Source organism: Falco naumanni, chromosome 5 (genome assembly GCF_017639655.2).
Source record: "Falco naumanni isolate bFalNau1 chromosome 5, bFalNau1.pat, whole genome shotgun sequence".
In the NCBI taxonomy this organism is placed as follows: Eukaryota; Metazoa; Chordata; class Aves; order Falconiformes; family Falconidae; genus Falco; species Falco naumanni.
In genome coordinates this window covers 69,487,333-69,514,479 of record NC_054058.1, presented here as the reverse complement: position 1 = coordinate 69,514,479, position 27,147 = coordinate 69,487,333, and the positions used below count along the sequence as shown (strand labels likewise).

Sequence of the window (27,147 nt, the reverse complement as noted above, 5' to 3'; positions counted from 1 at the left end):
GGCACCATTAAAACTCTCCTCAAGAATCAGCTCTACAGCAGGAGGAAAAAATCTATCTAGTACTATTACAGATGCCCTAAGGAATCCAGCTCCCGCCAAAGCAGACGTTACAATGCTCCCTAAACCATCCCCTGGCTACTCACTTGCTGCTTTTTCCAGGGAAATTATAGCTCTGCTAAATGAGGGACAATATCGTTCCCTCAATTATTTTAAGAGTTCAGAACTAAGGTCAGGACAAAGATGTAGAAACAGCTCAGGAAATCATCTGGGTGGGGAGAGGGGTAAAGTTGCAGCATTACAAATGTTTCCTGTCGTAATAGTGCCTCCAAAGAGTATCTCTATAAAGCACTGCAAAAAAAGTTACCAGACACCACTGTTAATGAAACTCTTCCATGCTCTTGGCATCTGTCCAGCTTCTCCCCACAAATCCCCATCTATTCCCCAAAGATCCCTCCCCAGGCATCGGATAGGTCTCATCCACCTCATTTTTATTACTTCTAAACTGTTTAAGGTCTTGACATTTTCTCTGGGGTCAGACGCTCCAGACTGAAAAACTCCTGTATCCAAAGAGGCACTTCAGAATCCAGAGAGTCTCTGGAAGAACCTGAAATTCCTCAAGATACTCCTCCAAACTCAGTGCCAGCACAGATCTCTCAGCAGCACATCCCACTGTGCCTCAGGACACTGTAAAAACCCACAGGAGACTGGTAACTCCTTCAGGAGAGGGTGCCAGTTCCTGCTCTGTGCTTCCAGTCAAGGTGAGGACTCGGGACAAACCAGTACGCTCAAACGCTGACCCGTTTCTTCAGGAAGTGGTTCTGCTCGCATTGCGCCGGGCCTACTGCTCCAACAGCCCACCGGCAGCAAGCCCACTGCTCGCGAGTGCCAGATGTATCAGATGACCTGCTGCCTCACAGGAGCAGCAACAGGATACCAGATTCAAACACCTGCCTGAACCCCACTGCGAGCAGCCAGGACCAGACCCTGCCCTCTCCACCGACTGCACAGAAGAGGCTTCTCCAGAGGCTGAGGAGTGCACTCTGTATCGGCTCTCCTGGATCTGTGGGGCCAGACAGATGCAAGGTCTGGATTCTCGCAGATGTGGGTAGTGGCTGTTATTAGCAGCCGCTGCAACGACCAACAATCTGGAGCTTCACTGCAGGTCCTAGGAAGGCCTCCTTAAGAGAAGAGCCTGTTACTACTGTTGCAGAGGTACTGCAGTTCTTGTAATTTTAAGAAGTGCATTATTTCAGGCTAAGACTTTCAACCCACAAAGCTTCAACATTTCACTGTTTATGCAGAATTAGACATCATCGTTTCTGTGAGTTTCCTCACCATTCCCAGTCAAGATGCACAATGGCAAAGATTTGTGGCTGCTAGAAATACTGTTCATGGTCATGGGAGGTCCTAATTATTTTCTCTGCAATGCCCAGCAGACTGAAATTTTCTCCAGATGTATAAAAATGGGATCTGAAAGCCTCAGGAGCCATAAGATTACTTCCCCCAAGCCCAGAAGGTTTGTATTAAAAACGTTGTTAACACAAAAAAAAAAAGCGCCAAATCAGATGCATTCAAGATCAAAAACTCTTTGCACTGAGGCTGGCAGCTGAGAAATATATAAACTTTTTTTTCCCCCTCCTGATAAATACCACATGAAAGATTAGCCAATAAAGTCTTCATATTTACAGAAATAACCAAGATTCAGATTCAATTGCTTCCCTCTAATCATCTCCCCACATCAGTATCCAATGGGAAAAACAGCCCAAAAAGTTCCACATACACTCCTTGCAGGGCTGAGTCTCACCTAAAGCTCTAAGACATGGGAAACAGTTCAATCTGTACATTCCCTGAATAGCAAACTGAAATAAAAGCAAGGGTCATGTTCATTGTCCCCGGTCGTTGTCCTGATCATAACATCTTCAACCCCCCCCCCCCCGCCTCTGCACTATACTGGATGTGTTCAGCGTAAGGCATAGATTCTACAAGAAATCTAAATAAATGGGGCTTGTAAAAAGGAAGCTGTAGAAAGTCTGCTGCTTTATGCTTCTCTGCAAAGCCCACCCTAGGTTCCTGTTGGTGTTGAAGCACAATCTCTCTTTCTTCAACCCTCTCTGGGTCTTGGAGACCAAAATATGAGTCATGCCTTGGACACCGCAGCCTCATAAAGCATTGTACTCCACACATTTCGATGGGTCTGTTGGGAAGTGCTTCTGGCAAATGGTCATGAGCCTCTTCAGCCCCTAGGAATTCACAGAACAAGGACAATTCTGTAATAAAACTGCAGCTGTCTAACAAACTTCACAGTTTACAGTATTTTTAAGTTTAATAAGAATAATTAGAAAGAAAAGGCTGCTATTTTGGGGTTGGGTTGGGGTTTTTTTGGTCTTTTTTTTTTCTATTTTAAGTTTTATTAACCTTCCTCCTGCAAAGTTCCAAGTTATCTCCAATATTAGAAGACTCTGGGGCATAACCAAAGGGACTACAGATCCAGTCCTGTCTGACAGATTCATAGTGAAGAATCACAGTGATGCTTTAGTCTCTCTTCATCACCAAGGGAAAAAACAATACTATCACAGTAAAAGATCTTTAAAAGACACCCGAATATTAAAAGTCATTCTAAAGAGAAAAAAAGCCATTTCTGACAACAAAACAAATAGGACACCTAAGAAAACCAAACAATTCCTCAGGTGCAGAGGTGTCATTCCTCCCCATGGTGGTACCACAGCTGACCTGCACCATGGAGGCAAACTGAAGAAGCGATCAAGGAAGAACGTGAACTTTCCAGTTCTTTCAAAGCATCAATTGCCAAAAAAGAAAATGACAGAAACCCTGTGATTATTTTCCTTCAAGTCACGCACAAAAGTCTAACAAAGCAGAAAACCGCTGTGGTGGTAGTGTAATTGAGCAGTGACACTGCTCCGAGACGGCAGACTCATGGGCCTGTCATTAAACACTCATCATGGGACACAGCTCCTCGTTGAAGGGGAAGATGATTCAACAGGCAATGCTCTGGCCTCTCCAGTGCAGGCACAACCGGAAAACATGTCCTAGCACCGTAATGTCTCCTTGCTTGGGATGCCACGATCTCAGGTTCGTTGTAGATCAGAAACATGCTAGCTTCAGGTAACTGCTGGGAGCACAGACAGTATCTCACGCTCCAGTTTGAACCAGACCAGCTAAGCCAGACCTGATACTTAAACATGGAGAGCGTACGTGTTTAAAGCCAGCTTTGCCTTGGCACTTCAGTACGTTGTGTCATTCAGAAGCACAGGTATGAAATTAGTGGGAATATGAACATGAGGATTTCCTTGACCAACAGATGTAACCCCAAAAGCAGAGAACAGGACAGACTGTGGAATTCATAGACATTGTATCTTCCGCAAGGGATGTTACAAGAGATCAAGCAACACTACAGAATAGGGATCTTTCTGCTACAACAGCAGCAAATGGACGCAGATGGCCAATTACGCACCAAAACTGGAAAAGCAGCATTATGGCCATGCTGAGGCCCACACCAATCTTTCTTCAGAGTCCAAATCCCTTTTTTAACATGGACTAACAACAAAATTATTTAGTTTAACATAAGCTATTTCATCCATTCAACACTTTCAAGCACGTATTACACTAATTGGAGCCTGTCTCTGAAGATGCATAATCCACATGCTGATTTTCACCTTAAAAAAGAACTGGTCAGATTTAATTTGCTGGTGCTGTAAGTGACTGGAGCTCCCTCTGACTTCACAATGATATTTCCTCAGGTTACGCGATTAAAAAAAGATAGCTGAAGACAAACCAACGGTTATACTTGTAGCCCAAATACAAAGGGACTCAAAGTAGAAGGCAAAGCTGCATTTTGCAAGAAATCTGCTCGCATGCTTGCAGACATCTGCAGAAGTTGCAAAGCAACTGGAGTCCTGCTGCTGCAGCAGGAAGACATTTATGTAAACCTCCCCAACTCCATGATGCTGCTCTGGAGGCTTCAGAGTTAAGCCAGAAGGTCTTTATCTCAATTAAACTGCAACTGGCAAGAGGCAAGTACATTCACCAATGCAAGGAGAGAAGGCTTGCTTCCTCAGACCTGCCCACCCACTACACTGAAAGGACAGAAAAGAAAAACACCACTGCTACTAATTCCATAGCCAGAAGTTCATGGCAGGAATTTGAAAACGCACAGGAGGAACTAAACCTGGAATATTGAGCGCACACTGTTAAAGAGGCATGTTTGTAAAATGAATGCATTTAATCTAGTTGCAGAAACAGTCAGAAGGACTGTATGTCACAGTACTAAATTCCATGCACGATGTTTAAACCATGAGTTAAGCAGTGGAACAACTCGGGAGAATAAAGGATATCTTCACAGCTACTTCGGTGTTCACGTAGGATTACAATAGTTAAGACATAGAAAAACCCATCAGATCGCATTCCTAGCCCAGCACCGAAGAGCCTTAAGGTCCAGGATGAGCTAACTATTAAATGATGTTATATTTGACCCAAACTAAGGCAATTGTCCATTTCTAGGACTGTTTTATCACATCACCTGAAACCAGTATTTCTCAAAGATCCCTTAACTGCAAAAGCAAATCTGTTGGATTTCCAATGCTAACATTACCTGTATATATTTCCTTTGAGTTTCATCATTGAGAACATGGGCTACATGCTTGGAGAAAATCTTTTCACGACCCGTTCGAGCGTGGATGCCAACCATAGTGACACCAATAGGCCAGGGAGCATTTCCAATAGCCATCTGAAGATAGGCATCGTTCGCCTGAAGAAAAACAGCACATGCACTCTTAGCAAAACAGAAAGAGCATTAGAAAGCAGAGCATTTTTGCATTGCGGGACACAGGAACATCATCTATTCTGGGCTCTCTGAATCAGGTTTCGTTGCATGCTATTAACCAATTTTACAACACACCTTCCCAACAATAAACAATTCATGTTTATGCTGAACTCTGAGGGGAGCAAAGACTATGGACTTTACCTCATGAAAGAAAGCACTGGATAAGGCAGTCTAATTACCTTGATCAAAACTAAAGTTTACTAGGACTATTTTCAACTCTGCCTTCCCAGGTTCCCATAAGCTTTTCTGCTGTAATCACCTATACAGCCCTTGCTGTTCTGTTGCAGACTAGATCAGGGAGCCCTGTCTGTAAGCACAACCCACTGCAGCCCACTGTCATGTGTGCAGAACGGAGGTTACCCAATCCACGGGAGTGCAGTGGGGCCTGACAGCTCTCGGGGAGAGGAGCTAGGTTCCAAAGAGGCTGACAACCAGCTCTCCACAAAACAGGATTAAACAAGCACATTAGTAGCAACAGTTATGAACAGAGCAGTAGTAGCAGTAAATAGGAATCTGAAATCTCCCAATCAAGACAGCAGATCCCGTTTCTAAAGCTGTAGCAGACAACATCCCTGCAGAAGAACAGGGATAAAACTTGAAGGGAAAATTAATAGAAAGGGAGAAAGGAAGTACAGAGATTAAAAAAAACATGACATCTGAGAACCAGGAAGTGAGGAAGACAGACACATGCGTACAATTATAGAAACAGCTTCAAGAAAGATGTGGAGCAGGACATTCCTCCACCATTAGCAAGCAGCAACAAGACTCACTGATGAAGAGTCCCTTTATAATCTCCTATTTAAAGAGCAGACAATAAGAAATAGCAATTGTGACCAGTGGGTGCAGTTTCTTCCCAACTGGTACTGAGCAAACTGGAAGGCGAGTAACTACCAAGGTTGGGGGTTGCAGACAGAGCTGCAAGTAAGCCTGAAGAACAGACAGGACTTAGTCTTCACCTTCATGAGGTAGAATCTGAACAAATACCTACTTGCCGACTTAAATATAGTTTTGTGATGAAACATAGGATATGAACATCCAATTAAAGACCCTCCCAGGACTGTCACAACAGGGTTAATTAAGGTTGAAGTGACAACTGGCATTCTGGCATTTGCCTGCTGTCACATGTTGATTTCAAAATTTAAATCTTTCAAGCATTTCATCTAACTAAGCAGTAAGGATTTGTGGCTGACAGTATTCACTAGGCTGCACAAAGCAAAAAAGCACAGAAGACAACAGCAGGCAGAAAGAAACAAGTCCCTTAAGAAACAAAATGGAAAAGGACATGAGTATCTTTAAAAGCACATGGCTCATTAGCCTAATTGGAAAAAAAAACCCAACAACAAAACCCACTTCCAAATGTGTACTCAACTCCTCCAAAATCAATCTGTGAATTCTACATAAAGCCAAGCACCTCCAGGAGAGAGAAGCAGAGCCGATTAACCCATGACACATACCACATTCCCACACACTCATTATTTTGTTCTAGAGGGCACTGGAAAGGGAATTTCAACATAATGATGACAACCAAAAGAAAAAATTCCCCAAACAAAACCCCACTATCATACATCCCACACTTTCAGTTCTGCTTTCAGATGATTTGGATTAAACTTTCCTTAGGCCATCTTAATTTTTTTCAGTAACAAAAGCAGGTTTCCTTCCTTACTTGACAAATTATCCCAAGTCCCCACAAGAATAGTAAGAAATACTAGAAATTTAAAGGCAAAACGTGGCTCAATTTCCTCTGCGTACACAAGGTTATTTAAGCAAATGCTATCGGTACTCGAGTTCCACTTCTGAAGGCAGCTACATACAAAACGTAACACTGTCTTTGATCCTGTGTGCCAAAGTATTTCTGCCTCCCCTAGTAAGCAGACTTCACCCAAAAAACTATTTAATAATTTACCTCAGCCCTACCAAGCCAGCTAACGTGAGCATAGCCAAAGAAGAGACAGTGTCTCAAATTCAATTAACTCAGTTCGCCTCAATTAATTCCTAATTAATTAATTGACAACCTATTACTATTAATCCAATACCTTCGTTTAACTTTACAATATCAGGTTTCCCATAGAAGATTCCTCTGCAACTTAATATAACCATCTCCGAGAAAAATTTCTCTTGGTATTTGCAAAGCTCAAAAGATCTGACAGGCTGTGGATCAAACGTTACTTGGAGCCTAACCTTCAACAGCCATTTTTCATTTTGTCTGAATATACGTTGCATGCATTTCCAGCTATGTATCTTCCAAATAATAAAAAAAAAAAAATAGGAACGCTGAAGTAATGAATTTCATCTATTAGAACCAGACTGTCCAAACATGCCAGAAGAGTGCAAACAAACGTACCTTCACATATTCTCTTTGCAACATGAATTTAATAATATCAGTTATTGATTCTTTGATGTCTGCAGGAAGTGTCTACAGGAGAAAAAGAAAAAGACAAAACCCAGTATTTACTTCAGAATAGCAGCTCAGGAAAATCAGCCTACTCAGCGTTTATACAAACTTTAGCAACTACCCTAGCCTGAGGACTTTAAGAAAGGAAAAGATCTTCATTATTTAGATGAAGGATCCAAAGCAAGAGATGTTAAGTGGTTGTGCCTAGTAGCTAGTGGCAAAGTGCAAAATACAACCCCAGTTCTGTCACGTTTGCAACCCAATGAACAGGTGATATATTAAGCAACACCTGAAAAAGCAGCGGGTAGGCAGAAGAATCTGCTGACCAAGATAAAAAGGTCAGAGCTGGGAGTCATGGGCTCTAGTCCCAGAAACTAACCAACCTACCCTCTTCTTCTTACCTTAGGAAAGGGCACTAAGCACTGGGTACTTTGAAAGCAGAAGTTAAAGCAAGTCTTACAGGATAGTGACATTTAAAAGTGATTCACCCTTTTCCGAAGTTTTCTGAAGAGTGGCCTCAGGTACGATTCTGTCTGCTTTTGAGTGGCACTATTCAGCTTCCCTTGTACTCCCCGTTTCACATAGTCTTCTCTGGCATTCAACTCCTTAGCCCAAACTCCAAGGAGAAACTGCAGGAAGAACAAGCAAATTTATGTCATAGTGCCATCTAGTGACATCCTCAGCAAAACAGATGGGAACAGTGGTTTAAGCCACCAAGGCAAAATGAGGTTTTTGGAGAAATCTGAATGAAGAAGGCCTCTTTCAGAAGGACAGGCCAGGAGGGATAGTAAGAACCCTCCCATCATAAAAACACGTGGGCAAGGGAGGAGCATGTATAAAAAGGCGTGTACAAAAAACCCCAAGGAAACAAGAGTGTAGGTATCTGCGCTAGGCAGGAGGAGGGCCACCTACAAAGAGCAGAAGCCTAAGCAGAAGACACCGATGTTTCAGGGCAACTTTTGCAAAGGAGCCTAAGGAACGGTGCAGATCACAGTGAACACACCAGAAGGCAAACATGTCAAATGTACCTTCCCTCCACCCAGAAAACAGGTTTTGAGCTTTCTTTGTCTGACTGCCCAGCCCAAACTATATTAAAATGCTGGTGTATCTTACATACACATCAAAGCTTTAGCTCTGGCTGTGACTTCTGATCATCCCAATAGTTAGACAGGGACCAGCTGACTCAAACGAGGCAATACAGGCTTCTTGCCAGGAAACAAGGGAACAATTTTCTGCTATCCACTTGAACCTGTTTCCTTAGCAAAACCAGAGGACTTCCCTTAAAAATCTCTTATTTCACATGACCGTACCAAGTGACAGCTCATTTCAGCTGTTCCTGGGGGAAGGGAGGCAGGGACTCCACAGAATTTTTTAATGCTGTAGTAGTACACAGAAGCAACTAGATACAACTGCCTCAATTACCATATAGAAATCAAAACCTGTTTTATTTTGTCTGGAAAAGTAGGAGCAGATTCTGCAAAACACCGCTCTCCCAACAGCTCTTTCCCAGGTCTAGCAGCATTAGTCACTATTGTGACTAACCGAGGCTGTGGAGTACTGAACATTTAAAAAACACTCAAATCTTAAGCATGATGTGTGAGTTCTTCTCTCCAAGCAGCTGAAACCATTCCTTCTGTTACAAAATGTATCTGAATGACAGTAAAAAATATGACATAGCTACACAATAATTAATCTATTGGAGTTTGTTACCTTCAAGAACTTTGTTATGATGTCCATATCATAGTGATCGTCACCCCGTCCTAAGGATTCTCCCAAAACCTAGAACGGGAGAAAAAAAAAAAAAGGCTATTATTTCCACACTGTCTAGAAGTTTGCCGCCACCACCACCACGCTTCAATGCTCTAGCTTCCTGCCAAAACCTCAGAACTGTTAATACTAACAGCAATTTTTAGAAACATTTTCCAGTAGACATAGTTGGATTTATAACCTATTTCCATTGTCCTCACATTTCTAAACTGAGTTGTATTTAAAAAATCTCATAGATTTGGAACGCATTTCAGTGTAAGCCTTTATGCTCAAGGGAATGCAGTTAAAGTAGCATAAAATTAAGACTGCAGTGTCTTCAAACTTTTCAGAAAAAGATTACTTTCATAGCTCAAACCAAGCCTGTCCTACTACCCCAAAAAGGTAATACTTTGAGAACTAACAGACTGATAAAACGCAGCCCCATTACAACTAGTACCCATTCTGGTACCACAGTTATTTTAAACCAGAACCCCTGATACCCTAACAAAAAAACCAAAGACTGTCTCCTAATACTAATACATTCATTTAAGCTTTCAGTTATAAATCAGATTATTTCTTAAATACACTTGTGGAGGGGTGTTATGAAGATCAACTCCTGCAAAGAGTTTTGAAGATTAAGGGCAAAAGACTTCAGCTCAAGTTAGTGTGCTTTTCAAAACATTACCCTAAAGTACCAGGGGCTGAATGCATTTCACGACATTCACACAACTACCATGGTATTCTTTCAGAACATGGTAGCTATTTGCACTGAAGTTCCTGGGACACATCATCTCTGCACTTCTTACATTTCCTGTGATCCGATGCCCACTTTTTTTTTTGTCCTAGATGTTTTCATATAGAACATTCTCTCTGTGTGTCCATTTTTCAGAGTCCATCTCTCTTGTATAGGGAAAATTCATTGATTCTATGCTTATTACCCTCTCAAGTACTCATTGAAAAGGCTTTAGAATTTATAACCAGGTAATGTTATCTTTATCAAATTCTTTACTTCCAAACCCCCTGCAGAGGGAATCCTAACTATATCACTTTTCTTGCAGGCAACTCCTGCCCCCTTTCTGATGAGGTGTAGTAAACAAAGACCACTTGAGTTTTCACATGTCTACTGTAGGCACTTAAGAGTGCAACTCAAGGCTTCAAAACCTCAACTCCCTAACAGAGCATATTTAAGGATACTTTAGAATGCCTAAGTTAGATGTGGAAACAATCCTGAAGCTTTCTCACAACAATACACTACATCTAAAAATCCCTTAATTAAAATCTACCCATCACACACTTCTAGTTCTTCAATAGTAGTATTCTCCTCATGGACTTTCAAGTCATTCTGTGAGTCATCGTCTCCTGCTTCTTGGCCACCTACAATTTCGTTCAGATACTGCTGGTCAATCTTATCCAAAGCAGCCTTCAGGTCATTTCTCAGGCCCTAGAAAAGAGAAGAAATTACTAATTTACAAAAAACCCTCGAGCAAATAAAAGCAGTTCAGTCCTGTCACTGTGAGCATCCAACTCCTGTTTAAAAAAAAAAATCAAATTCTATAAAAACATTCATAAATCTTTATCTTTGCTGTCTGAATTTAAACCAAATTAGAAGAACAGTTTCCAGATTGCTTCAGCACTTAAAAAAAAACACAGGCACATTAACATCTGCAATGCTCATACCTATGAAAAAAGACTTTTTACCAAATTTTCACCAGAAAAGCGGAGTACTGAACCAACTTCTAGGACTTCCTTCAAGACATTTTCTCCAAGCAATGCACTGAACCACCCCAAAACAAACAGAAAACAGACCATAACCATCATCAGCCCTACAAGTCTTCACATCTGCCCTGAAAAAAAGCTGTAGATGAGGTAACACTCCTTCAGTGCCATCATATAAAACATTAATGCAGTGCCAGTGATTTAAACATAGCAGAATGTTTTATATAAAGCGTTTAAAATCCCCTACTCTAGAATAGGTGACTAAAAAACTTTATCAGTTTGAAATTGTGTATACAAAGTTAAGAACTACTTTTAAATAGAACAAGAAACTCAGCTTAGTCACAGTTACAGCACTTGCATTCTTGAGACATAAAATATAAAGCTCTATAAAGGAGTATGGCATTTCTTACCCTAAGATAAATTCAGCCACTCCACTGGGAATACATATGCACTTCCCCTCCTCCATCACTATACTTGACTGTCTGGAGCATTTCTATTAATCATTTAGTAGTCTAAAAATGTCTGAACCATAAACTGGTTTATAGTGAGTATCTACATTTTAAGCAACACAAAGCAACAAGAGTGGCTGAAACATTGAACACAAAAATACAATACAACCCTATTTATGAGCTCACTATTTCTTAATACTTCTACTACTGTCATTGATGTCACTGGAGGGGAAGCTTTCATTAGCAGAATTATATATTTATTTTTTAAAAAGTGTTGAGATCCGTTTATCTTTTTTGAAAAGACTCGAACAAGAAAAGGTTTTCCTTTTACGGGCAGCCCCAGTGAAGATGTTTCAAACAATTCAGTTTGCCACAAATTAGGGAAGAAAATCCAAATCATCACTCTCTTAGCTGGGATGCAAATTTGGTTAACAGTGAAAGCAAAACAAACCCCAACTGCATCTCCTCAATTAAATGATCGATTCTTAAGACAAAAAGAATAAATCAGTTAACTATGATGTATCTTACAGTCATTTTTTTAATTGATGGCTACTTTTAAGGGAACAGGAGAAAAAGCAAGTTTCCATAACAAGTAATAGCTCTGGAATCAAGGGATTTGAAAAATCCTTTACATACCGGAAAGACAGGATGCAGTCGTCTTCTTACTTACCTGTACCTTCTCAGAGAAGCATATAATCATAAAAACAGGATCATTTTAACAGTAAATGACTGTCTTCTCTGCTGGTTGAGAAGCAGCTAACAGCACAGGCTGGGGTATTATTGCCACCTGGAGGCCCCTTTTTTAACTGAAAAGGGCCTAGAAGGTTTCAAGGTTTTAACTAACATAAGGAATTGTAATTGTGCACAAAACACACTTAGCATACTTACTCAGGTGATAAATGAGACTGAGCAGATATTTCTCTTTGTTCTGTACTACCCCTCACTCCTGAAAATCAGCAGTTACTGAAACTGATTTTCGTTAACTTTTATAGGGTTCTTGATGGGTTATCCCACTCAAATAAGTAACTAATAGCTAGCCAGTCTTACCTTGTTCACTTCAGGTGCAAGGATTTCTATCTTCCTCAGACGTTGAAATGCATCATAATCTGTTTCTCCAAACAATCTGATTGGCTCACCTCTCTCACGTAACCTCCTGATAACCTGAAAAGAATTAAAATATTCCCTTACACTAACTCCTAAAGGAAGCAAAACAAAATCCAGAATAACAGATTTATTTACTTTGCTTAGGATAACAAGCTGAGCTGGACTGGGGAGGAAATGACAATATTTTAAGCAGTAGAAAAATGTTCCAGACACTTTACAATCTAAATATAAAATTCCCACGGTATTTCAGTGAAAGGTCATTCCAAATATTACCAATCTAAATTTTACATAAAATCCCAAGTTGTTTGATACAGCCTAACTTCTTCCTCCTTCTGACTTGTTTAAACAAATACACCAAAATCATCCCTCTGGCACAGCTCAAAAAAACCTTTTCAAAAATCACAAAGGAACTTGACAATAATATCACTCACCTACTTGTCTAGGGCAATAAAAACACTCACTTAACTAGGCTGCAGCTTGTCACTGATCTGCAAAACAATTTGCTGAAAATTCACATCCTTAAGCATTTGGTAAATATTAAGTCCCATAGTCTAATGGGACAGTTACTTTAAAACAGATGTAACAGGTGAAAAAAATCTCTGTCAACCGATTCTTAAAGTCACGGGCAGAGCCAAAACCTAAACTTTATTCTCCCGATTCCTCCTCTCCTGCACTGTTTGCTAAATCTCTTTAGTCTTACCATTATTCATCTAGTGTATCAAGCAATAGGCTTATTGGTATATGAATCACCACGCAATACTGTGGTGATCAAGAGAAGGGTTTAGACTTCATTTCATGCCATACACTTCATTATACCAACGCTGGTTGGACAACAAGAAACTAAGTGAATTGAGACATTAATTCGTTTATTCAGTGGCAAGTGTCTTGCCGCATGTTGGGAAGCATTTGACTTGCAAGTGTATCACACTTGGCTGTGTGGTGGATATCACACTGGCACTGCAGTACCTAAACCTCCGCCAAAACATGCACCCAAGTAGATCAATAGCAGTGAGACACTGCGCATTACACAGGTCTGTATGACCAAACCTCAAACCAACAGCCCACATTACAAGTCCTGTGACACACTCCCGTAAAAAACAGCAAGTATCCAGCAAAATTAAAGGGACATGATGTCCTTGGATGTTCTCAGCTGTGAATTTCAGTATTTCCAAGAGCAGAATTTATTCTGTCCTTCTGAACTTCCTGCTTCTCTTCTGTTTTGGGGTATAGATCTGTTTGTGAACTCGCATTCACATAGGTATTTTTATCCTTAGAAAACACAAAGAACGCACCAGCCGCTCTGGCTTCAGGACTGTTCCTTCTAGAAAACAAGGTGAACATCCAAATCTTTAGTTTCTAAAATCGGATTCAGACCAATGAACTACTCAAAAAAGAAGCTGGGAGAAAAATACTTGGAAAAGGTCAGCATCAGTGCAAATCCATGACAAGGAGGCTCTACCTATCTGTATCTCCCTACACACTCAGTTGAACAGCAGATCCTTGATAAGCAAAGATGATAATTTATCATTGACTGTAAAAATGGAGGCTTATTATTTAATACAAATTGCCATTAAAAGTACAGTTCATTAGAAAAAACAGTCCCTAAACAAGACGTTTCAGAAGCATTTTCTGTAAACTCAGGTAGTCTGTTTACAACGACTGATTTTACCTCCTGCCTGGAAAGAGTCATTGGTAACTTTTCTTCTGCCAGTTCGAGTTCCAGCACAGGATTTGACGCAGTCAGTGGTTTCTCTTCCTCTTCTTGCTGCTGTACCTACATTCAACAGACATAAGTTACTAATGCGCCAATGGAAATAAACCTATATATTGACAGCAACAGTGAAGATATAGAACTCTGGAATGCAGATTTTAACATGACAATATAAACTTTTAGTTTCATAGTTTTTATAGGCTATAATTGAATTTCACAGAACAATATAAGCTTTTAAAAGTATCAGTAATTAACTAACACTTCTGCAGGTTGCAGGAAGCAGTCTCTATAGTAAATAGAAAGGACAATTGCTAAAGTTTAGCAATCACTTCAGCAGGCACACGCCAGCATTGGTGCCAAAAATAGCAGATCCACCCCCTGCCTGTTGATTCCTGCCCCTGTTCTACCCTCTTCACCCATGCAAAAGCCTTTGCATCGGTATGTGATGAACCAGATGTAGGGAATGATTCAAACAGAAAATAATCTGGCAAACACAAAGAAAGGTACCCTTCGCAGACCACTTAACCTCCTCATCCAGCTCAACACACATAGCACATGCATGGACAAAAGGGCAGAAAAAAAAACCCAAGGGAAGGGAGAGAGCGGGGCTGCTTCTTTCGGTGGCAGCGTAAGCTTAAAATGTTTATTACCTACAGCTTCAGTGAGCTGAGTACAATTAGCAGTGATCCATTGCTTGTAACTGGGTTTTGAAAGGTGCTTGTTAGAAAGACATGTTACCTTAAACAAGTTTGCCATAGTTTCTTGCAGGTTTAAAAAAAAAAAAGAAAGAAAGAAAAAACGACACCTACAACTCCTCACAGGGGCAGGATCTCATTAATGATTCCTCTTAATCTAAAAGAAGGTCCCTGAATCAAACAGAGCTTTCCTGCTTCATTACACAATGTTTTAATAATGCAAAACAACTCTTTGATCAAAGTAACTTTGAGACAGTAGTCATGTAACTACAGTTCCCTTTATAAGCTCAAATTTGACACTTATGACAGCATGAGCAGATCGCTCTTGGTAATATTCCTATAATAAGGGAACATTTCCAGTACTCACTCACATCTTGGTTTTTTTCCTAGATTCCTTACTAGAACTTATTTCCTTTCCATACTTGCTGAAAGGGAGATGCCCCACTTCATCCTACAGCACCCTGCAGCAATCTCCGTGCACGAGCAGCTCACTGTCATTTCCAGTCTGTATTCAGGTTGATCAGTTTGATCATTGTACGAGACAGATTTTTCTAAAGAATGTTTCCTATTCTTTCAGGCCAATTTGCCAGTCTTGCACTCAGGTGTTGGTATAACTCCATGTGGCTGCAAGGATCCACCCCTGTGGCTCCAGCTACAAGATTCAGCTACAAATCCATATTCAATGCCATAATACCAAACAGAGAAATCGATCCTACAAGTACAGGTGTTTGAGACAAGCAAGGGAAGGACAATCAAATCAATGCTTAACACAAAGGGAGGGGGAAAATAAAACTTCCATCAGTGCAGGAAAGGGAGAATTGGCAGGGAACAGAAAACATGGAAGAACTGTGTAAATTTATATTACCTATATAAAGAAATACACTCCCATGGCAGAAGGATACATACAAATTTTAACTTACAAACATTCTTGAAATCATAAAGAGACAGCAGCATTTGGGGGAAAAGATTTGATCCATTCTGTCAGCTGGACTCCAAGTTACAAGCGATACCTTTACCACAGTTATTTTTGTTTCAGTGCTTTCTTCAAGCAAGTCAAATTATTACAACTTATTAAGTATAAAGCTGCACAATTTAAAAAGAAATCAGTCCATATTCTACATCTCATCAACAGATCAAATGCAGAAATCTGGGAGGCTCTAAAAAGGTACTAAATGAAAGGAAGCAACTTATTTTAAAACCATTTTCAGGGTTACATTTCAAACCAAAACTGGTGCTGCAGCAGCACAGACAATGCCATTTTAACCGCCACGTATGGTTCTGAAGAATGCAAGCCAATGCTCAAAAAGCATCACATAGTCATTTCCACTTGGAAGAGCAACTGGATGCACAGAATACATTCTCACAACTATATGCTGCACATTCTGAGAATCGTTTTGGCATTGACATTCAAATAATCTACCAACAGATCACGGTTTCAGAATAAGTCACTAACTGGGTAAAGTTCAATTGAAAACAAAGCTCCTATTTGTGCCCAGTAACAGCAAACGAGATTACAAGCCTATGTCTTCCACAAGGGAATGCACACCCCCTCCCACACACATATAATCAGGCAGGCAGGCAGACGCACACACTTGTAAAGAAAACAGCATTCTTCCCATTTCAGTAAACTATTGCCCTGACACCATTACAAGGCAGGTAAAGCCTTCCAGATCACTCATTTGTTGCTAAATGCGCCCTAGGTTACCAACTGTTTTCTAATATTTTGCCAGCAAGAAAATAAATGCTGTTGTCACACACTTTCAATGTTGAATGGTTGATGGTCAAAACCCAAATACAAATACATACAGTTGGCAGATTTTTTCAATATGCGCCCAAGCTACACTGATTTCTTTTGGACATTTCTCAAGATCATGAAAATTATCTGAATGGATAAACCTATCCAAATGTATCCATTTTTTTCCAGTAAGGGGGGGTGGGGGGAAGGTAGCTACATCAGATCCAGTTTTCATGCCTAACAGCACAATTTAAAAAGAAAGGAAGACAAGCTTTGACCCCAAGCCACTTCATGCGTTAAAAAAAAAAAAAAAAAAAAAAAAAGCCAAACCATAACACAAACTTAAGTAGCCGTATAACATGCATATCTTTTCCTGCATTGCAAATGGGTTTGGAAACTCATACCTCTCCAGGTGGCTTCTCATTTACAGGCTAATGTATAACATCAACAGATTGAACAAAGAACAACAATTATCATTAACAACATTTATACTGTTGATAATAAAATGTAGACTTCAAAGCAAACATAAAAATTCCTGGAAGAACAATTACCATACCTTGTAGCCACATCTCTGGAAGTAGGCCTCCTCTTCTTTTTTAGCTAACTCACTGCGTTTGAAATATTTCTTATTTCCCTAAAAGAGAGGAAAACTATTAACAGCTTACAGTTCTTTGCACTTGGGCAAAAATGGCTCAAACTTCCTTACTTGATTTGGTGAATTCAGCTGCATCTTTTCATAGAGATGACTACCTTGTCATGTAAAGGGAACTAGTTGAAAGCACCTCTGAAAATCAGCAACATGGAGCAACTTTGGAGCACATAAGCATACTTAAAAGTACAATATGTTCACCAGCGCTTTAAACAAAACATTCTTTGTCATGTAAGGCTGTGGCAGTTGTTGGTGGACAGCTTCACTTCAGATGTGTACAACAAAGCCCAGGTTGGAGTACAAGGAAGTTACTTACATAAACCATACAAAACATGTCATTTTACACCAAATCAAGGAGGAGGGAGAAATCACCTTTGTACAGAGCATTTTGTAAGCTTGTTTGGGGCACCTACGCAGAAATGTATTTGATAAGACCTTCCAGAGACATGACAGCTGGTGATTGTGGTCACCCTGAAGCATTTCCTTGATTAACATGAGCTATGACTTCTTTCTTCACACTTTGTCTGCCTGATCTACAACAGCCTCCGATCACAGCTCCCTACTTCAACTGCTAATGCCAACACCTAAACTCTGATGTCAGTGAAAGCGCTCTGCTCTACCGCGGGTGCTTTTAAGCACACGCGCACACCTACGTGACCCTGCTATTGCTACAAACAAAACACAGCAGCGGTGAGGAAAGGCAACCACACATTGTTCACTAAGGGTTGCACAGACCTTTCTCTTGCCTCAGTACCTGAAATAAATAACTAAACTAGCTCCAAAAGGCCTCAGCACACAGCGAGGCCCTGAAGCCAGGCTGCTCCTGCGCCCCCAAATTCCTTCCGGCCCCTGCCCGGATCCCATCCTGGGCCGCTCCTGCTCCTCTTCCCCCAGCGCTCTCCCGGGCCGCCGCTCACCCCACACACCTCATCCCGGGCCGCCCCAAAGCCCACCCCGGGCAGCTCCGCAGCCCCTCACCCAGGTCCCTGCCCCATGTCGCTCCCGCTCCCTCTCCCCCGCCCGAGCCCCCCCTCAGGCCGCTCCTGCCGTCCCACCCCGGGCGCCACCCCGGGCCCGGTCCCCACCCCGGCCGGCTTCCTCGCCCACCCCCCGGCCACCCTCACCCCCAGCAGCTCCTTCTCCTCCAGCTGCTGCCGCTTCCGACTAATCTCCCGTTTCAGGATGTCCATGGCGACTCAGCCGCCTACGCCGCCTCCGCTGCCGGAAGTGACGAAGAAAAACAATAGCGTCACTTCCGGAAGTCCACGCCGCGAGCCGAGCTGCAAGGCCAGGCACACTCGCAGCGCCCCCTGGTGGGCGGGAGGAGCGCCGGGGGCGGGGGCGAAGCTACGCGATAGTGTGACTGTGCACAGGGGGAGCTGTGACGGCTCAGCTGCCCCGGGGAGGCCGCCGGGCTGCGGGCCCAAGGGGAGCGGGGCGCTGGGCAGGGGGCCTGGCGGGGCGGAGGGCCGTGCCATGGGCCCAGGGATGGCGGGGGCGGGGGGACGGCCTCTGCTCCCAGTGACAAGCGCCAGGCCGAGAGGTAAAGGCCTCAGGTTGCACCAGGGGAGGTTTAGACTGGAAATTTAGAGGGGAAATTCCTTCATGGAAAGCGTGGCCAGGCGTTGGAACAGGCTGCCCGGGGAGGTCACAGGCTCCCGTGGCGTCGCCATGCAAAGCGGTGTGGACATGGCACTGGGCTGGGCAGTGCTGGGGTGACAGGTGGGCTCGAGGGCATTAAGGTGTTGTTATGATTCTGTGATGCCGGCCAGCGGCCACAGGACTGCCGTCAGAGGCATGCCCTCAGCGCCGCTGTGCCACCGGCCGTGCCCTCTGGGAGGGTTAGCAGCCCCCCATGGGCAGCCACAGAATCATTGAACCGCTTAGGTTGCAAAAGGTGTTTAAGATCGTTGGGTCCAGGTGAAACCACACTGGTGAAGTTTAATTGCAGGGCCCTGGCAAGTGCCCTGCTCCTTCCCGAGGTGCTGGTATTAAAAATCACCCAGGAGATGGGAAGGGTCTGTGCTCCCTGTCTCCTGTGCTGTCTGTGGACCTGGGGCGGTGTGTTGGGATTTAACTGTGATGCCTGGTTTCCGCTTCCTTTGGGCCTGGAGCACTACTGAGGTAGCTGGCAGGGACTAAGCTCCTTAGCGTGTATATCCTGGAAGTAAAAACTACTTGCCTTTGTTAGCCTGAGCCCTTGTCACCAGGCATACAGCATTTGTGACACAGGTAATAACACAAAGAAATCTTGGTTTGCTTATTTATCTGGTTTTGTCCAGCAATTCCCATCCCGTGGCTTGTAAAGTCCCAGAAATCCAGAAAAAGTCTTTGAAGAATGAGTAAGAATAGCCAGTTCTCATTATGCTTAAATTCATCAGGGCTACACCTTCACAGGAAACAAAGACCACCAAACAGTGAAGGGTGACAGCCACTCTAACTTTAGCTCCTCTGTTTTGCTTAGGAGCAGTCTGGCTGGTGGCAGCACCTCTGTCTCCTCTAGCCTCATGCTATAGCACACAGCACCTTCTGCCTCCCTAGGTCCTCCCAGTTTGGGGGTATTTTTTTCACCTGTAGGTCTTTTCCCAGATTTTTTTCTTTGCCCTTCCCCACTGTAAGCTCCGTGCTCCAGTGGCTATTTTGGAGGGCTGTAACCGCAACTGCCTTTTCACCTATGTTAGATAATCTGAGCCATGTGCTCTGGCTCTTTCTTGCAGAAAATAGTTTAAGGGTGTTGTTTAAACCCAGGCTGGAGGGGTATTGATTTAGAAATCATGCCCTGCTTTACCTCAGGCTTGAATGCAATTACTTTGCAATGAGGAAGCAGGAACGATCCTCCTATGCTTTTTCGTAGTTCTCCTAAAAGGAAATTATTTCATATCTGATGGTGAAAGGATCCAAGAAGGTCTCAGTGGAGAGGCTGGGGGGAAGTGCCCACACTTGGGTAAGGGCATAGATCAGGAAGCTGTAGGAATGCTCTGTAAAGGACTTTATGGCAAATGAATCCAGATGCTTGTGTCCGAGTGCCAGCTGTCCGCCCCTCAGCCCCAGTTAACTGTAGTGTAGACATAACCTTAGACCTTGCTTCATTTCCTGCTGTGGTCTAACATTGTCCTGGTTTTGGCTGGAACAGAGTTAATTTTCTTCCTAGTCACTGGTGCAGTGCTGTGTTTTGGATTTAGGATGAGAATAATGTTGATAACACACTGATGTTTTTAGTTGTTGCTAAGTAGTTTATACTTAGTTTATACTAAGTCAAGGACTTTTCAGCTTCTCATGCTGCCCTGCCAGCAGTAGGGCTGGAGGAGCACAAGAAGCTGGGAGAGGACACAGCCAGGACAGCTGACCCCAGTCTGGCAGAGAGGATATTCCATACCATGCAATGTCATGCCCAGTATACAAACTGGGGGCAAAGGTGGTTGGGGGCTGCTGCTTGGGAACTGGCTGGGCAGCAGTCAGTCAGCGGTGAGCAATTGTATTGTGCATCACTTGTTTCATATATTCTTTATTTTATTATTATTGTTGTTGTTGTTTTTATTATTACCCTTATTATTATTTTCTTCCTCTTCTGTTCCGTTAAACTGTTTTTACCTCAGCCCACAAGTTTTCTCACTTTTTACTCTTTGATTCTCTCCCGCATCCCACTGGAGGGGAAGGAGTGAGTGAGCAGCTCTGTGGTGCTTAGTGGCTGGATGGGGTTAAAAAGACAAACATATCTCAATTAGAGACAGTACAAAATGAAGGAGGAAGGCCAACTCAAACAGAGTAGTCACAAGAATGATTCAGTTACTGTGAGGTGACACCTAGACCAAAGTCCTCCCAGTTTATAAAAATCTAAACAACCCAACAAGGTGGCAGGGAGGGGTATAACAAGCAAGGAAAGCAGCTGAAAAGTTTATGAAATGAATGCTGTACTTCTAAAAGGTGTCTACAAGTTCACTAATGATGACACAACCTTCCACGATTTATTTGGTGCCTTTCTTCCAGTTCTGGTTCTGTGCACTCTTGCCTCCAAATCAAAGCATCCTGGAATGTAAATCCCCTCTGTGATCAAGACAGTTGTCTTGTCCTGTGGAAGAGAAGTGGCAATCTACAAAGTACAGTATCTCCTGAAAGAGTTACTATATGCATGCAAATATGTATATATCCTGGCTCTGTTTTTCTGTGAGGGCATTCACCAATATCTCCCTGAAGAAATAAAGGGGGAAAAAATGTTTGGTGTCATCCATCTCCTCGAGATTTCTTTTTTTGAAAAGAGTAGAAAATCATCTGATGTGCAAGACAGGGTGGTACCTTCTTTTTCTTTCACTGACAACTCATGAGGAGACCCACTCTAACTTGCTGTCTTATTTCCAGGATGGCAAATCTGTTTGACCCTCTTTGCCTTGGGGTCAGGGTAATGTTTTCTGAGGGACGTGAACTGTTGAGATGATTGGGTCAGGTCTCATCTGGACTCTGTTCAAAGCCCTTCTGTTCCTCAGAATATCTTCCCAAGGTATATCTATGCTGGCAATTCATTACGGTCCCTGCCTGCTTCGTTCCGGGTGTCTCGTCCTTTGACTGTCTCCATTCACACATGCTACTTGGCTGTAGGGTGGATATCTGGAGCACTGCTTGCCAGACAAACTGGTGGCGTGCATGAAAGCTCACTCTGTGAGCTCTGCTCCTTGGACCATGCAGTGGAAACCATTCCTCAATGCCACGAGAAGGTTTCTTTGAGTCTCTGTTGATCCAAGGAGCCCTTAGACTGTGGAAACTGCTTAGCAGTGCATTATGAAAGTGGACAATTCCTTCCTGGTGCCGGTCCCTCATACATCAATGATCCTTTTGATGACATCAGTGCATAAGATATTTTTAACAAGTGAAATGGGTGCTTTTCTGAGCTGTATTTCAAACTACCGATTTATCATATATGTCATTACTCTACTCATTAGAGTCAATTAGATCACTGCTATAAATCCTTAGCTTGACTATTTGTTTTCTACTGCTCCTGTTTTGCTTTTCAGGGCAATACTCCTGGTTTGGTATCACGATGGCTGTGCATTTCAGTCTCACATGTGATCAATCAATGTTATATTCGCTGTCAGGGCTGTAGCCAGGCTGTTAAGCTCTCCCAAAAACACTTGCAGAGTCTTGAGAGCTCACTGCAGCTGAGCTCGGGTCTGGAAGCAATAGTGTTACCCATGTTTTCCCTAGATCCAGGTTTCTGCAGACCTCTGGAACAACCCCACAGAGTTAACCGCAAAGCTACTTTGAAGTAATTCGCTTCACAACATTCCATATGAAATGAAGACTGAAAAGGGAAATTTAGAGGTTACTTAAAATCTTGGAACATTTGTAAGAGCCTTGTAAGTAATAGAAACACAAGCTTAAAACATACATGAGGTGTTTCATTCCGGTTTTTTGATGATTAAGTGATTGCTCAGCTTTATCTGCTGCAAGCCAACTGTCAACTTACAGGAAGATTATTGAAGGCAGCTCAGAAATACGTCATTTCACTCAAACAACCCAGATGTCATCTATTTGCCGACGTTGTAAAGCTGATCAGAATTATTTTAGTTGCACTCAGTTATTTTACATCCAGTTTGTATTTAGCTGTTTTCAGGTTGTATTCAATACTTTATGAGTATCCAGTTTCACATTTCTATTTGATATTAAAACAGGGGAAAACCCCAGCTCAGCTACTTGCACACAGGAGGCAGAACTGATGCCTTACAGCTGACCAAGATTGTGAAAGAACTCATTTCAAGTAACGCAGGGCACAGATCAGCCTTGGAAACCTTTTTTGCATAGATACATGGTTTCTTTTACCCATCTTCAAAATAGTGTAACAAAGCAGATATGTGATAGAATTGCCTTTATACCATGACTAAATATGTCCACTTCTGGCAAAGGGAGCTCTGCATCCAGTCTCACTCTTTTCTTCATTTATTAAAGCAGTCCTTCACTTTTTGGAAGGGATTAATTCATCCAGCTCCCCATTCTTTGCCCCCACATTTACTTTGTTTACAGGTATCTCTGGATTGTCACATCCACAGGTCACATTCACATGCAGACAACTTGTTCTAAGCAGGCACGGTAGCACTTCTGCTAAGCTATGCAAATTGCACTTCCCTGCAAGTTCTTGCATTGGGGATGTGCCCATCCCCTCCCCTCAGTGCATTTAAGCCACTCATACTAGGCTTGTTATTTCTTATTTACCTTTCAGAACTGCCTAAACAGTAGTGCATGATATCCAGGAGGCCACAGACTGGGAAACGCTCAGCCAGAGGGAAGACTGAGGAAGAAGGGAGGGGTAGTGATCCACCACGGGTGTCCAAAAGCCACTGGCAAAGACAAGAAAAACTCAGAGGGGAGGCAATGGCAGAAAACAGTTCCCAGCATTTCTAATAAACAGAAGTCTTTGAAAGGGTATGACATCCATACATTGTTAGGGGTAAAAGAAGCAGGTGACATATTAATTTGGTTTGTTTTGCTTTTTAAAGTATTGCTTGATTAGTTCTCATGGCAGGTCAAGCCCTACAGTTCCTGTCTGCTGAGACAGACCTCTGTAATGCACCGCTAAAATACTTCGGAAGGTAGTGACAGCTCTATGGATGCTACTCATTAGTAAGGCTAGCATGGCTTTTAGAAACTTGCTTGAAGTAACTGTTTGAATTATAATTATCCTCTGGTTTTGATAAAGGAATATTTAGGTGAATTGTTTAGGTTGTCTAAAGGATGTGTGGGTCAATTCCTATCCCAGCAGCTTTATTATCTGTAAAATTGAGTCAGTGTAAAAACTCATTATTGCTTTTAAAAGCTTCACATTTAAGAACAGCTAATTATTGCCAGACTGGCTGGTACAGGAGGTGTTTGAGAAAAATTTTCTTGTTTCAGGGAACAGTATTGGTAACTCAGCTTATAGCACTGTGTCATCAGAGCCCCTAATGAATCAGTCCCAAGATGTCACTAGAGAGACTGTGCTCTTTTGACAGCAGTGTCCCTTTGTGACTGGTAAAGAGTTCAGAACACATTGCAGGAGAATGATCATACTGCTTTTTGCTTTTTTTTTTTTTTATATATATATATATATGTAGATGTTCTTTCTAACACTTCAACAGTATGGGACAAATGACAGTAAGCAGGGAAGATACTCTCACTGTCAGACCACACTACAGATATCCAAGCAGCAAACTCTTTCCAGGAAAGATGCAGTAACAGGACTAATCCCTGCAAATGCAGACTGGTTTGTCAAGTTCCATGCGCTGAGTTTTAGATCCATACAACCTTCTATCTCCTCAGTCTTCCCCAAAGCCAGGTCTATACTTCACAACCCTCATTTCTGAGGCATTTTAGCTGTATTCAAATTATAGCTGAATAAACATAACAGAGACACCCCATACACCCCCCAAATACTAAACAGATCTCGCTGGATGGTAGAAAAGCTCATAAAAGCATCTATTTTTCTTCTATTTTTACGTGTACAGAAGATAAATGGTTGAGTGTATTGTACTAAGTTTGAGTTCATTAGCTTCTATTCAACCCAGGCAAGACATCTCTCAAAGCTGTTACTAAATGATCATACTTCTGTGTTGTCAGTTTGATCCCTGCAGGATATGTTCATCTCAGAGAAAATACCCATTCAGGTGCATTGGCTGCCTCAGCAGAGAGGTCAAGGATTGAATGGGTGATGGAGTCTTCAATATCTACACATCTCTGAGGGTAAATCCAGGAGGGGGCACATTAATGAAAATGGTGCTGCATATATCTTACTGCTGAATAAAAGCATCATTTTCAGATGTTGTCAGCCTCCAGCCTGACACAGATATTAAATTCACATAATCTGTCTTTAAAAAGTGGATGTGTGAGTAGATTTTGAACTACATTGTACCTTGCAATGAAATTTCATTTTTCGGAACTGAAAAGCAGGCAGGTGGTTATGAACATGTCTTAAGCTATTTCTCCAGCCTGAAATGTAAGTACTGTTTGAAAATATTTAGGGAAATAGAAAATCTTAGAAGCCATGGCAACTTTTCATGAATTTATTTTAGCTGGCATCAGTATTCTGAGCTACAAGAATTATAATTTAGTAGAGAGACTCTCATTGGGAGAGGGGATTGAAGGCGTCGAGGCAGCAGCCCCGTGAGTTGACAGGGATGCTAATATAGCCATGGCAGAAGTTTAGAGAGCAGATCAGAGCAGCTGGGTGGGCTGATAGAGAGGATCAGGGCAGCCCAGAGGAGCAGTAAGAGGATCCGAATAAGTGGATTAGTAGCATACCAAAACACACATTACTTTTAGTTTTCAAACTCCCATTGATTTTAGTGCAAGTGCATATGTGGCAGGAGAAACGGAAGAGGATCAAGGTAGAATCGAGACACAGGGAGCAGCTCTGCATGGCAGGCTGGAAACAGCGAGAAGAAACAGCGAGAAGGCTGGGCTGGGGAGGCATAGCATAATGTCCCCACACCAGCCTTAGTCAGGACTTACAGGAGGAGGCCCGCAGCCTCAAGGAGCTGTCTAATGTTGCTAAATGCTATTGTTCCTGCAGCTGATTCTGCATTAATTTTCCATCCATAGCTCCTCTGATTGTCTCTTTCAGTTGCTGCACTCTCATCTGCCTTCAGTGGCTGTGACTGAAGCAAACCAACACAAAACTGTAAGCATGATTACATACTTACACTAGCCTCTTTAAACTCTTCCTAGCCGGTGACTTGCTGGGCTGCTGGACCCTGAGCTGAGCTTGCCACAGTTTGTGCCCGTAGCATTCATCAGAAATGGGACTGCTTACCCTAGCTGTGCTTGGGCTACTACAATTAACATCAACTGAACTACCCAAAGCTCAAACATGCCCTTTCCTGGAACTGGCTTTACACATCATCTCTTTAGACAGAGGTGGTAGCCACGCAAAGACACATCCAGATTAAAAATATTAAGCACTATTACTCTATACAGCACAAACCCCAAAGTTCTAGGGAAAATAACAAGCCCTACTACATTGCCCTTGCTTCCCTTGAAGCACCTCGAGTTGTAAGTGGGAGGCAGGGCAAAATTTGTGCAGCTTATTGTCCTGGTTTACCCCCAGCCAGCAACTAAGTTCCACGCAGCTGCTCACTCACTTCCCCCCCCACACACACACACCCAGTGGGATGGGGAGGAAAATGTGGGGAAAAGGTGTAACTTGTGGCCTGCAATAAGAACAACCTACTAACAGAAATAAAATATTATAATAATAACAATGATTGTAATGAAAAGGAGAGAGAGGGAGAGGGATAAAACCCAAGAGAGAAAAAAAACCCCAAGTGATGCACAATACAGTTGCTCACCACCACCTGCTGACCAATGCCCAGCCAGACCCCAAGCAGCAATCAGCAGCCCCCAGCCAGTTCCCCCCAGTTCATATACTGGCCATGATGTTCTATGGTATGGAATAGCCCTTTGGCTAGTTCACATCAGCTGTTCTGGCTCTGCTCCCTCCCAGGAGCAACTCCTTGTGCACCTGCTCACTGGCACAGCTCGGGGAAACTTGCAAAGTCCTTGGTTTAGCAACTACGTAGCAACAACTAAAACATCAGTGTGTTACCAACATTATTCTCATACCAAATCCAAAACCACAGCATTGTACTGGATACTAAGAAGAAAATTAACTCTATCCCAGCCACGATCAGGACACTCACGAGTTCTCCATGTTGCAGAGAAGCACGGGACATGCATGTATATGGGCTGACTTCTTTTACTCTTCCACATTAGCTTTCGTAAAAGCATTGTTGAGACCTTTTCTTCTTTATCCTCCAGCCACATCTGTGGCTTAGACACCTCAGTCTTCTCACCCACCCTTCCCAGAACTCAAATCCAAAAACTGGTTTGTCCTAGAGAAGAATTAATACCTCAGTATCCAATTATCCTACAAGTATTTAATCTGAGTGGGTGGCCAGCAAACTTTGATTCTTAGACTATGATGCTCTTCCTTGCAGTCTTAGTCCAACCTACACATAAAATGACAGAGAGGAGGAAAAGCCCAGCCTTACAGTCAAAATGGGTTTTGCATTTTGATACAGAAATATACAGAGGGTTTGTAACTGCACACACAAAGAACACTTTGTACACAGATTCAGTTATGTTCTTTAT

General features: G+C 42.5%; 1 protein-coding gene across 2 annotated transcripts; it reads right to left on the bottom strand.

Annotated features, from left to right (window-relative positions):
• Positions 1-1,566: 1,566 nt before the first annotated feature.
• PRPF18 (pre-mRNA processing factor 18) lies at positions 1,567-18,264 on the bottom strand. Of its 2 annotated transcripts, XM_040595707.1 has the most exons (11): positions 18,162-18,264; positions 16,945-17,022; positions 16,793-16,819; positions 13,917-14,021; positions 12,191-12,304; positions 10,273-10,419; positions 8,943-9,011; positions 7,721-7,861; positions 7,182-7,253; positions 4,610-4,765; positions 1,567-2,240 (listed from the first exon to the last, which is right to left on the bottom strand). In XM_040595707.1, the coding sequence occupies exons 1-11, from the start codon at positions 18,225-18,227 to the stop codon at positions 2,160-2,162; spliced, it is 1,056 nt and encodes a 351-aa protein (XP_040451641.1). In that variant the 5' UTR covers positions 18,228-18,264; the 3' UTR covers positions 1,567-2,159. The 2 variants fall into 2 exon arrangements, with proteins under 2 accessions (XP_040451641.1, XP_040451642.1); XM_040595708.1 differs by lacking the exon at positions 16,793-16,819.
• Positions 18,265-27,147: the final 8,883 nt, after the last annotated feature.